This window comes from Physeter macrocephalus, chromosome 2 (genome assembly GCF_002837175.3).
Source record: "Physeter macrocephalus isolate SW-GA chromosome 2, ASM283717v5, whole genome shotgun sequence".
Taxonomy (NCBI): Eukaryota; Metazoa; Chordata; class Mammalia; order Artiodactyla; family Physeteridae; genus Physeter; species Physeter macrocephalus.
Genome location: NC_041215.1, coordinates 40,935,501 through 40,948,900, shown reverse-complemented (window position 1 = coordinate 40,948,900; position 13,400 = coordinate 40,935,501). Strand labels below are relative to the sequence as shown.

Here is a 13,400-nt window from a genome sequence, read left to right as displayed (position 1 = left end):
TACATAGCCCTCTGCCTTTTCATCTTGTGTATCTTTCTGTGAATGTGGTTTTTGTTCCACAGGCTGCAGGATTGTAGTTCTTGCTTCTGCTGTCTGCCCTCTGGTGGATGAGGCTATCTAAGAGGCTTGTGCAAGTTTCCTGATGGGAGGGACTGGTGGTGGGTAGAGCTGGCTGTTGCTCTGGTGGGCAGAGCTCAGTAAAGCTTGAATCCGCTTGTCTGCTGATCGGTGAGGCTGGGTTCCCTCCCTGTTGGTTGTTTGGCCTGAGGCGCCCCAACACTGGAGCCTACAGGGGCTCTTTGGTGGGGCTCTTGGTGGACTCTGGGAGGGCTCACGCCAAGGAGTACTTCCCAGAACTTCTGCTGCCAGTGTCCTTGTCCTCACGGTGAGCCACAGCCAACCCCACCTCTGCAGGAGACCCTCCAACACCAGCAGGTAGGTCTGGTTCAGTCTCCTATGGGGTCACTTCTTCCCCTGGGTCCCGATGCGCACACTGCTTTGTGTGTGCCCTCCGAGAGTGGAGTCTCTGTTTCCCCCAGTCCTGTTGAAGTCCTGCAGTCAAATCCCGCTAGCCTTCAAAGTCTGATTCTCTGGGAATTTCTCCTCCTGATGCTGGACCCCTAGGTTGGGAAGCCTGACGTGGGGCTCAGAACCTTCACTCCAGTGGGTGGACTTCTGTGGTATAAGTGTTCTCCAGTTAGTGAGTCACCCACCCAGCAGTTATGCGATTTGATTTTACTGTGATTGTGCCCCTGCTACCATCTCATTGCAGCTTCTCCTTTGTCTTTGGACGTGGGGTATCTTTTTTGGTGAGTTCCAGTGTCTTCCTGTCGATGACTGTTCAGCAGTTAGTTGTGATTCTGGTGCTCTCACAAGAGGGAGTGAGAGCACGTCCTTCTACTCCGCCATCTTGAACCAATCCTCAATAGAGTTTTAAATCAAGGGATCAGTTTTAAAGAGAAAGTCAATAGGGAAGAAGACAGCAGTGCTAACAGTGAGATGTTCTTAGCTCTTGGTTGCTATTAGAGACCAAGAAGAGAGGTATAGTATTGCAGTTAAGCATCCTGGGGTCCTGGCTTTAATTTCCACCTCATCTCTTATTAAGTGTGTGTCCTTGGACGGCCCCACAGGTCAGTTTATTTGTCCATGAAATGGGCATAGTAATATTACTTACCTCACAGGGTTGTTGAGAGGGTTAGCTGAGGGGCAAGCACAGTGTGACCGGAACATATGAAGGGCTACTACCAAAAAGAGAAAAAAGACTTAAAAATTGCCAAATTATTATTCCAACCAGAAATGGGGTAAGGTAATCATTCACTAAAGGAGAAATGGAATGAGAAAGAGAGAATGCTGTTTCGGTCTGATTTTTCCTTACTGCTGTGTAACAAAACACCCTACAAGTAGTGGCTTAGAGTAACAGCAGTCATTTGTTTTGCTCCTGGATCTACCATTTGACCATGGCCTGATGGAGAAGGCTGCTTTGCTTCGTGCAGAGTTAGCAGGGGGCTCAGACATCCACTTCCTGAGATGGTCCACTCACACGCTGGCCAGTTTCTGGGCTCAGCTGGGTGGAGGGCGGGAGCCTCGGCTGTCTCCATGAGGGCCTCTCCACAGGCTGCTGGGGCTTCCTGAGGGCATGGCAACGAGGTGAGTATCCAGGAGGAGCGAGAGATGGCAGTTTCCCAGGCATGGCCTTTAGAAAGCAGTACAGCATCATTCCACTGCATTCTAGTAGCTGAGTGGCCAGAGAGCCCAGATTCCAGGGAAGGAAACCTCTCAATAGAAGAAATGTTGAAGAGTCCATAGACTTTTTTGTTGTTGTTTGTTTGTTTTTTAATATTTATTTATTTATTTATTTGGCTGTGCTGGGTCTTAGTTGCCACGTGTGGGCTCTTAGTTGTGGCAGGCAGGATCTAGTTCCCTGACCAGGGATTGAACCTGGGCCCACTGCATTGAGAGCACAGAGTCTTAACCGCTGGACCACCAGGGAAGTCCCAATAGATGTGTTTTTAAACTGCCATAATATGTAGTCCCAAAGCTTGCTCAGATTTGATTTTCCCATGAGTCTTCTGTACATTTGGAAGGGATTGGATGTCACACAAACATCATTGCTGTCCACATCTTCTGATCTATAAATGGTTCCTGTATCAGTGAGTAGTTGACAAAGGAGAAGTCCTGCTAAATTGACATGTTATAGTCTACGTTATAGTTTAAATTATACATATGTCTCTGTGGGAAGGCTTCCCTTTATCCTGATGGTGTTTCTCTCAAAGTTTTGTACATGTGTAATAGCTAACGATTAATTTATTGTGCTGTCTGAATCCAGCATCTTGTAATAAGTTAGCATTTGTCATGCTTATTATTATTACCGAACCAAACTTGGGTCTGCTCACCCATGTGCAGCAAAGCCAATCTGCTGACACCGGGTCGTGGTGAAGGAAAGTGCAGCATTTATTGCAGGTGGCAAGCAAGGAGTCCAGGCAGCTAGTGCTTAAAAGGGCTAAACTCCTTGGAAGCGTTCAGGGAAAGTTTTTTTAAAGACAGGGTGAGGGAGGGGGCTTGTGGGGTGTGTGATCAGCTCGTGGGCACATTCTTCTGCTCGGCTGGTGGTGCAGTGATGGGGAGTCAGCGTCATCAACCTTCCAGTTCCAGAGGGTCTGGGGTCTATGTGCCTGTGGGCAGTGTGCAGTTAACTTCTCCCACCTGGCGGGGGTTTCAGTATCTGCAAAACAGCTCAAAGGACATGGCTCAGAATATTCTCTACAGCCCTTGAGGAGGAACTAAAGGTCCTTGAGATTGTATAATGGCTAAACTGTTATTGTTTTGTCTTACTTGACGGTTTTCCTTTCTTTCTGCATTTTCTTACTTCTCTTATTAAATTTACTTTTTGGAACTCAGGGAAGGCCTAGGAGGCTACAGGTTTTCTACAGCAAAGAGGCAGGTAGAGGACATGAGTGTGGGGGGGTGTCTGTTCCAGGAAGGCCCCACAGTGTCCTACTCACATACATTATCAGTTATTACCATAATTCTCCAAAAAGGAGTCCAGCACTATTGATGGCAAGATGGTTCACTCATTCCACTCTCTAAACATTGAGACTTTTTAATTAGGGAGGAAATTTGATTTTCTGTTATATACAATAAGTTCACAAGATCATTCATTCTCTCAAGAAATCCTTGATTAGTCCTGAGACAAACACAATGTTAGATTTTAGGGTAAATGATAAAGAAGATCAGAGTAAAGTAAAAACAAATGTTATATAATTTACTAGAAATTACTGTGGTGTCTGGCCCTCTACTTGCATTTATTTAGAGAAGGGACTAGAAAGAAATTTGAGTTTATATTAAGTTATTTTATAATATTTACTTTCTGTGAGGCAAATTTATACTCTTTTCTTCTAATAGGCACAGAGTTTGTACATGATCATAATATAAGTCTAGTATTTAAAAGGTGTGGGTTGGATTTTACTAAAAATAAGGAATAATTCTTTAAAAGTACTTAATATATTTTTATACATAGCCTTAGCATGTTTGATTAAATGTTTAAATACTAAAGTAGCAGGGGACTTCCCTGGCGGTCCAGTGGTTAAGACTGTGCACTTCCACTGCAGGGGGTGCAGGTTCGATCCCTGGTCAGGGAAGTTCTGCATGCCTCGCCGCAGTGAGGCCAAAAAAACACCACATAAAGTATCAGGGATAAAAGTTGTCATTACCTCCAAAAGGACTAACTTCTATCTGCTTTACTATTTTAATTGACTGCTTTCTATAAGTTATGGAAGAACTCTTAATTCAGGCTCCTATTTGCATCTGAAGATTAATAGGCATAAGATATGTATATTTATTCACGTTTCTTCACTGCAGATCAGTTTTAATTGTATTTAGCAATGGGGATTTAGTTGATAATTTTTAAGTTCCCCCAGGATTTAACGGTATTCTGTTTCTTGACATATGGAAAACTTCTAAAAAAACTAAACTTCATATTTGCCAAAATTGCTCTTGACCCAAATTAATCTAGACTGTCCTTGATTTATGATGAAGGAAGCCAGCCACACTAATTTGACATCCGTAATGTGAACAGCAGCAATGAAAGCAAAGGTCAGTGCTTCCACTGAATTTGCCTTCCTTGCACTGCTGTGTCTCTTTCTGAATCAAGGCCCTTGGAATTTTGTGCCCTTAAGGAACTGTTTGTTTTTCCAACTGATTAATGCATCAGGAACTTGGCTTCATGTAATCATCATTAAACAAATACTCTGACACTTTTTCTATGGGAATTATCAGAGCTCTGAAATTAGCTACAGATTAGGCATACATAAAAAGCCCTAGCAGCTTTTGTTTGTTTGTTTTAGTTCAGGAAAATGCAAACATTCAGCTTCTAGCAGGAGAACCCTGAGCAGCTGCTGGGGGAGCTCTGAGCAGACCCCTGGGGGTACTCACTGGAGGACCATATAGCCCAGGTGGCCTGGGAGTCACTGGCCTGATCTTCAGGGACCAGGTTTGGGCAGTTTCATGCTTCACGTTGACCATTACCCAAAGCTGCTTACATCTTGAGAGGCATGTGTAATTTGTAATGTTAGTTTTATCTACCCAGTGCTGTAAAGGACCTGATGCTCAGTGGGGCCTGAGTGTCTGTTAGGTTGAATTGCCTTGAAAATGTAACGACTTTTATGTACCCTGTATTTCAGAATTAGAAAGCATCTCAGAGTGTTAAGATGGATGAACTGATATTTCTAGTAGAGCCTGATTTAGGACAGAGCCTATGAGTTGGGTAAGACAAAACAAAACAAACAAAAAAAACTATGAAGTATTCATCTCACTGTTGGCTTAAGTGATTACTCTGTATAATGACCCTTATCTAGAATTTATATCAATGGATGTAATTGACAAAATGAATATCTAGAATTTCCAAATTAATAAGAGAACAGAACAACCCAATAGAAAAATGGGCAAAGAATATGCACAGGCAGTTCATAGGAGAGGGAACCCAAATGGGTACCCATGAGTAGAAGCTCAACCTCAAAGAAATGAAAATGAAAATAAAATGAGATACCATTTCACCCCCATCAGGTTGGAAGAAGTTAAAATGTCTGAGAATGCTGTGCTGGTAATCAGATGCTGCTTGTGGAAGGATAAGTTGGTCCCAGTGCTTTGGAGGCTGTTTTAGCCGTATGTAGTAAAGCTGATATTTTCACTTTACTGCTAACCAGTAACTCCATTTCTTGGTTATAGCTAGAGCAGCTCTGGTCCAGATGCATAAGGAGTCCCACCCAAGGACTGTCCCCACCACATTGCAGTAGCGAAAAGGTGCAAACAACCTAAACGCTTTCAGCACGAGAGTAGAGAAACAAGGATGATGTCGTCATACAATGGACTACTCGTCACTGGTTAAAACGAACGAACAGAACTTCAAGGGTCAACCTCAAAAGCATAGTGCTGGGCAAAACCAGCACGTTTCAGAACCATACTGTTGAAAACAAATAATAAATATTATACATTGTATGGGTGCATACATATGTGGTGATACTGTAAAAATCCATGGGATGGATGGTGAATCCAGGCGAGGTCACCCCTGGGAAGGCAGGAAGGAGCAGAGGACCAGGGAGAGGGGACAGGGAGCTTCAGCTCTTCTGCAGTGTTTTATTTCTTTAAGACTATGACATTGATTTACCCAAAGCATAAGATTTGATAGAGGTTGGTAGCGGATAAAGGGATCTTTATTTTATTCCTCTCAATATTTTTCTTTATACTTGGAATATTTCAGGTATGTTTAAAAGGTAATGAGTTTAAAGCCAAATGAAAATGCTCGTGGCATCGTTTTTCAAACCATGCTTGCACTTTCCTGTATCCCGCAAACTCCCACTGACAAAGGGCGATTTCACTTCGCTCCGGCAAATCCTCGTTGGGCTCTTCGCAGGACTGGGGGCTTGGCTGGGGCCGCGCAGGAGAAGCCAGTCGGCTCGGCTGTGCCCTCAGGGCACTTGGAGCTCCCAGGCGGGCGGGCGCTGGCCGCTGAGGGCGTGGGCCGTGATGTGGAAGCCCGCAGCCAGCCCGGCGGGGACGGGCACCTCCCAGAAGGCGGCACGAGGGCTGCCCGGCCCCCCGGCGGCGGTCTCGCTCTCCCGGAGTCGGAGCCGGGCGCGAGGGGCGTGCAGAAGGGCGCACGCGCCCCGAGGAGAGGGAGGAGCTGCTGGAAGGAGCCCAGGTGAGCTGCCCCGCCCCGCCCGCTCGGGATGCCACCGAACCCCTGGAGGGCTTGTTCTCCTGCAAGCGCGTCCCGCAGACTCGGGCCGCCCGGGGGCCGAAGGAGGGGCCGTCAGGGGAAGCGCAAGGCTCCCTACGAAGAGCACGGGGCCTTGTCCCCGAGAGAGCGTTTCTCTCCAGCTCCTCTGCCGGTTCGCAGCTTCTAACCGAAGAGCCTCTAGCATATTTCGGCCAACGAAACCCACCGTGCGGTTTCTTCAACACGGGCCAGTACCAGGCTCCGCAGGGGCCAGGGCTTCCCAGGCTGTCCGCCTCTGCAGCGTCCCCAGGCTCCCCGGGGCCCGTCGTGTGGCAGAGACGCCCTTTCCCTGTGACCGAGCACTGACTCGACGGGTGGCAGGCAGAGCCGTTGTCGGGACAGCGGACCTGCCCTGAATCCTGGTTCTGCCGCGGACCAGCCGTGTCCCCTTGGGCAGGACAGGAACCTGCGCTGCGCCTTGGTTTCCTCTTCTGTCAGTGGAGAAGTCATTTACCACCTGGTCGGATTAGACTAGTTAGACTAGACTGTCGGCTAGCTGTCACCCGGGAATTACTGTACGAGTGTTGACTGTCCTCATGGTTGTGATCGTTTATTACATAACCCGAGTTTCTTTTCCTTGATACCCAGAGATCTCGTTATAAAGAAAAATAATATTGTCCGTTTTTCTTTTCTTTTCTTTTTGCAGCAAAAGCTATGTGATTCCTTTGCAATGCAGTTGCCCTGTAGATTTCGAGTTTCATGTTGCTTTGGTTCAGTCTCATCAAGCCTTTACTGTTGAGCCAACATCAGGTAAGGAGAATTAATTCTCAAGTTGACAGAGTTCTCAGATCGAAGATGATTTGGAAAGTAGCTCTCAAGTTATGGAAAAGAATAAGCCACACTTGAATATGTTATTTTCAAATGTGTAAGAGTAACAGACTTTACATGTCTGACATAATGTAAATTGGAACCGGAAATTTGGGAGTAAAAACAGTTGGGGATAATTTGTGTCATGCAGATAATTTATAATAATGCCCAGGTCAATTTCTTTCAGAGTCAAAACTTGAAATCAGAAGTTAATCCATTCTAGTTCTAGTTTTGACTCTTGGTACATCCTTGGTTTTGTAGTCACCTTTAATTCATGTTCAAATAAAATGGGAATATTATTTCTTTCCAAGCCTTCAGAATCTTAGTGAAGGGTCTAAGGAATTTGTCTCACAGGTGGCGTAGACCATCTGTCTTTGCACGCCCCAAGGGATATAGATCCCAAAGATGCTCAGGACCTCTGAGAGTGAAATCTCCACCTGAACTGATTTCTGCTTCCCAGTTTCTGTCTCTTGACATTTAGGTTTCAGATTTAAATATCTGCCCACTGTGATCTGCTGCGAATGCTAAAATAGTTTTGTTTTTATTTTGTATTTTTTTATTTTTTGAGGTATACTTGACACATAAAATTATTATGTTTTTAAAGTGTACAATGTGATGATTTGACGTATGTACACATTGTGAAAGGATTCCTTCACTGAGTTAATTAATATATCCATCACATCACAGTTACTTTTTTTTTTTTTTTTTGGTGAAACATTTAAGTTCTACTCTACTCTGAGCAAATTTCAATTATACGGTACGATGTTACCAACTATAGTCACCGTGTTACAGTTACTTTTTTTTTTTTTTTTGGTGAAACATTTAAGTTCTACTCTACTCTGAGCAAATTTCAATTATACGGTACGATGTTACCAACTATAGTCACCGTGTTTTACATTAGGTCCTCAGACCTTATTCATCCTGCAGTTGGAAGTCTACATCCTTTTACCAACCTCTTCTTTTTCCCTCACCCCTCAGCCCCTGGAAATCACTTTTCTACTCTCTGTTTCTAAGAATTGGACTTCTTTTCTTTTAGATATGCATATAAGCGATACCATGCAGTCTTTGTCTCTGTCTGGCTTATTTTACTCAGCATAATGCCCTCCAGGTTCATACATATTGTCGTAAATGGCGGGGTTTCCTTATTTTTTAAGGCTGAATAATATTCCATTGTATATATGTACCACATCTTCTTTTCCATTCAACTGTTGATGGACACAGATCGCTTCCATACCTTGGATATTGTGAATAATGCTGCACTGAACATAAGAGTGCAGCTATTTCTTCAAAATAATGATTTCATTTCCTTTGCATATATACTCAGATGTGGGACTGCTGGACCAATGGTAGTTCTATTTTTTTTTAACGTTTTGAGGAACCTCCATACTGTTCTCTGTAGTGGCTGTGCCAGCTTGTATTTCCAGCAGTGCGCAGGGCTCCCTTTTCTCCACACCCTCACCAGGATTTGTTACCTCTTCTTTTCAATAATAGCCATTCTAATAGGTGTGAGGTGATATCTCATTATGTTTTTTATTTGCATTTCCCTGATGATATAATGTTGTTGAACACGTACCTGTTGGCCATTTGTATATCTCCTTTGGAAAAATGTCTATTCAGGTCCTTTGCTCATGGAAAAAATTGGGTTATTTGGGTTTTTCTGCTACTGAGTTATATGAGATCCTTATATATCTGGGGTATTAATGCCTTATTGGATATGTAGTTTGCAAATATTTCCTTCCATTCCATAGGTTGCCTTTTCATTTTGTTGATGGTTTCCTTTACTGTGCAGAAGCTTTTGAATTTGATGTAGTCTCACGTGTTTATTTTTGCTTTTGCTTTTGATATCAAATCCCAAAAATCATTGCCAAGACCAGTGTCAGGGAGCTTTTTTCTGTGTTTTGTTCTAGGCGTTTTATGGTCAGGTCTTACATTCAAGTCTTTAATCCACTTTGAAATCATTTTTTTTTTTATGTTTTAAATTTTTATTGAAATATAGTTGATTTACAATGTTGTGTTAGGGTAGGGTGTACAGCAAAGTGATTCAGTTATACATTCATATATATATTCTTTTTTAGATTATTTTCCCTTATAGGTTATTACAAACTATTGAGTAGAGTTTGCTGTGCTATACAGTAGGTCCTTGTTGGTTGTGTGTTTTATATAGAGTAGTGTGTACATGTCAATCCCAAACTCCTAAGTAATCTGCTTCCCACATTCATTTTTGTATGTGGTATAAGATAGTGGTTCAGTTTTGTTCTCTTACATGTGGCTGTTCAGTTTTCCCAACACTGTTTATTGAAGAGACTGTCCTTTCCCCTGTGTATGTTCTGGGATCCTTTGTTGCCAGTTAATTGACCATGTATGCATGGGTTTATTCCTGGGCTCTCTATTCTTTTCCATGAATCTATTTATCTATTTTTATGTCAATATCATTCTGTTTTGATTACTGTAGCTTTGTGATAGGATTTGAAATCACAAAGAGTGATGCTTTAGCTCTGTTCTGTCCCAAGATTGTTTTAGCTATTCTGAGTCTTTTGTGATTCCATACAAATTTTAGGATTGTTTGTTCTATTTCTATGAAAAGTACCATTAGAAGTCTGATAAGATTGCATTGAGTTTGTATATCTCTTTGGATAGCATGGACATTTAAACAATATTAATTCTTCCAATCCATGAACATGGAATATCTTTCCATTTATTTGTGTCTTCTTCAATTTCTTTCATCAATGTCTTATAGTTTTCAATGTACAGGTCTTTCACTTCCTTGGTTAAATTTATGCCTCATCACAAGAATTTTTTTCTTTTCTTTTTATTGTATCTATTTGAGATAATAAACATTAATTAAACCTATTGTGGTCATCATTTCACAAATATGTAAATGAAACCATCATGCTGTGTACCTTAAACTTATACAGAAATGTATGTCAATTATTTCTCAATAAAACTGGAAAAAATTTATTCCTAGGTATTTTATTCTTTTTGTTGCTATTGTAAATGGGATATTTTTTTGGTTTTTGTTTTTAATTTTTATTTTATTTTTGGCCATGTTGGGTCTTTGTTGCTGCACGTGGGCTTTCTCTAGTTGCGGCGAGCGGGGGCTACTCTTCATTGCGGTGTGCGGGCTTCTCATTGCTGTGGCTTCTCTTGTTGCGGAGCACGGACGCAAGGGCTAGCGGGCTTCAGCAGTTGTGGCATGCGGGCTCAGTAGTTGTGGCTCGCGGGCTCCAGAGCGCAGTCTCAGTAGTTGTGGCGCACGGGCCCAGCTGCTCTGCGGCATGTGGGATCCTCCCGGACCAGGGATCAAACCCGTGTTCCCCGCATTGGCAGGCGGATTCTTAACCACTATGCCACCAGCGAAGTCCCCAGTGGGATTGTTTTCTTAATTTCACTTTCTGATGGTTTGTTGTTGGTGTATAGAAACACAACTGATTTTTCTATATTGATTTGTATCCTGCAACTTTACTGACTTTTAAAATTAATTCTAACAGGTGTTTTTGGCAGTCTTTAGGGTTTTCTGTAGTTTTCTGAAGCACTGTGCCTGGAATCTGGGAAGATAAAAGGGCTCTGGGGCCTGGTGTCTGCCTTAGCGGCTTGCAGTCTAGTTGGGAGACTGGTAAACATAGCAGGGTGACAGCTGGGGTGGCACCCGAGGATCGCAGGGTGGTGGAGTGTCGGGGGCGGAGGCTCCTGGGGGTGGAGTGTCAGGAGGAGTTTGCTGTAACACGCAGGCTGGTGCAGGCTTTGAAGTTTTATTAATGGAGCTGGGAACACCTGTAATGAGCAGGCACTGCTTTTGTGAGACTTAGTAGGGGAGGCAGACGGCAGAGAGATGGTTTCAGGGGTGGGAATCAGCAGCTGAAAGAAGACTTGGAGGAAGGGCTTTCCAGGCCGGGGAACGGTGATGCCAAGGCCCTGGGGTGCAGGAGCCGTGTCTGGGGATTGGAGCAGAGGCCGCTCTCCTCCTCACCTGAGCCTGATGTCCCTGTCGCTCAGACAGCTCCTTGTGCTTCACTTGCCTCCCCAAGGCCTGCTCTGTATTCATGCCATGACTTGAGAGTTTATCCTCACTTGCTTATTTCTTTTTGTTTGCTATCCCGACTAGCATGTAAACTCTGGGAACTTTGGGACTTTGCTTTGTTTATTGCTGTATCTCAAGTGCCTAAAAGAGTGCCTGGCACCCAGCAGTGCACAGTGAATGCTTGGATGGCTGAATGAAAGGGCTGTGCGGTTGGCACAGAGAGCAAGGCAGAGGGTGGACCAAGATTCAGAGGCCATGGATGGGAAGGGGGGATGCCAGGCCTTTATGAGGGGGTGTACAAGCCTGTGCAGGGACCATGGAAAGACCTGATGCACCGGGACAGAGGGGGCCACCCAGAAAGCAAACCAGAGAGCCTTCAGTGGAAGCCAGAAGCATTAGCCCCTCTCACACTCAGGGCATTGACCCTCCCTCCCTCTCTGCCTTTTATTTTCCTTTCCATGTTCTTTGAACACTTACTGGGTTCCAAGCCCTGCTGGCACCAGAGGTACAAAGGAGAAATAAACATCGTGTGATATCTGACTTTGGAGAGAACAGTCATCCATCCTGAAGATTTGAAAGGAGAGAATCAAATTACACAAAAATATAGGGAAATGAGGGCTTCCCTGGTGGCGTAGTGATTGAGAGTTCTCCTGCCGATGCAGGGGACACAGGTTCATGCCCCGGTCCGGGAAGACCCCACATGCCGCGGAGTGGCTGGGCTCGTGAGCCATGGCCGCTGAGCCTGCGTGTCCAGAGCCTGTGCTCCGCAACGGGAGAGGCCACAACAGTGAGAGGCCCGCGTACTGCAAAAAAAAAAGAAAAAAAAATATATGGAAATGAATAATTTGGACACAAACTTTTATGTGTGTTCCTTGCTTTTCCTTGTGGCTTACAGCATGAACATTGACATGTGGGAATTAGCGTAAAAATTATGGTTCTGGGAATTCACTTCTGAGTCAGTAACGCTGATTGATAGGTATATGTTTATATAACTGACACAATCGAGTTATTATTATAAAGGATTAAGGTAGTAATTGGATAAATAAGATCAATGTAAACATGCAGAAGTTGATTCACATGTATTTAATGAAAAGGCTATATAAAGATAATAGAAATACTGGTGCTTCTCACGGGAAGAATGTATTTGTGTGTGTGTGTCTTTGTTTATTGCTGTATCTCAAGTGCCTAAAAGAGTGCCTGGCACCCAGCAGTGCACAGTGAATGCTTGGATGGCTGAATGAAAGGGCTGTGCGGTTGGCACAGAGAGCAAGGCAGAGGGTGGACCAAGATTCAGAGGCCATGGATGGGAAGGGGGGATGCCAGGCCTTTATGAGGGGGTGTACAAGCCTGTGCAGGGACCATGGAAAGACCTGATGCACCGGGACAGAGGGGGCCACCCAGAAAGCAAACCAGAGAGCCTTCAGTGGAAGCCAGAAGCATTAGCCCCTCTCACACTCAGGGCATTGACCCTCCCTCCCTCTCTGCCTTTTATTTTCCTTTCCATGTTCTTTGAACACTTACTGGGTTCCAAGCCCTGCTGGCACCAGAGGTACAAAGGAGAAATAAACATCGTGTGGTATCTGACTTTGGAGAGAACAGTCATCCATCCTGAAGATTTGAAAGGAGAGAATCAAATTACACAAAAATATAGGGAAATGAGGGCTTCCCTGGTGGCGTAGTGATTGAGAGTTCTCCTGCCGATGCAGGGGACACAGGTTCATGCCCCGGTCCGGGAAGACCCCACATGCCGCGGAGTGGCTGGGCTCGTGAGCCATGGCCGCTGAGCCTGCGTGTCCAGAGCCTGTGCTCCGCAACGGGAGAGGCCACAACAGTGAGAGGCCCGCGTACTGCAAAAAAAAAAGAAAAAAAAATATATGGAAATGAATAATTTGGACACAAACTTTTATGTGTGTTCCTTGCTTTTCCTTGTGGCTTACAGCATGAACATTGACATGTGGGAATTAGCGTAAAAATTATGGTTCTGGGAATTCACTTCTGAGTCAGTAACGCTGATTGATAGGTATATGTTTATATAACTGACACAATCGAGTTATTATTATAAAGGATTAAGGTAGTAATTGGATAAATAAGATCAATGTAAACATGCAGAAGTTGATTCACATGTATTTAATGAAAAGGCTATATAAAGATAATAGAAATACTGGTGCTTCTCACGGGAAGAATGTATTTGTGTGTGTGTGTCTCTGTGTGTGTATGGTGTGTGTGTGTGTGTATGGTGTGTGTGGTGTGTGTATGTTTGGTGTGGGGTGTGTGTGGGGGGGGTGAGAGAGTATGGGGTGT

At 44.1% G+C, this 13,400-nt stretch overlaps 1 protein-coding gene and 1 non-coding gene across 2 annotated transcripts in view; one reads left to right on the top strand and one right to left on the bottom strand.

Moving 5' to 3' along the window:
* CFAP221 (cilia and flagella associated protein 221) overlaps window positions 1–13,400 on the top strand; it is an 83,392-nt gene that overhangs the window by 30,878 nt on the left and 39,114 nt on the right. The window contains exon 7 of the mRNA XM_007104196.3: window positions 6,921–7,024. Coding sequence (XP_007104258.1) covers window positions 6,921–7,024 — 104 coding nt within the window. The remainder of the gene's footprint in view (window positions 1–6,920; window positions 7,025–13,400) is intronic.
* TRNAE-CUC (transfer RNA glutamic acid (anticodon CUC)) lies at window positions 1,918–1,990 on the bottom strand. Its single transcript has one exon. It is a non-coding gene; the product is annotated as a tRNA-Glu (tRNA).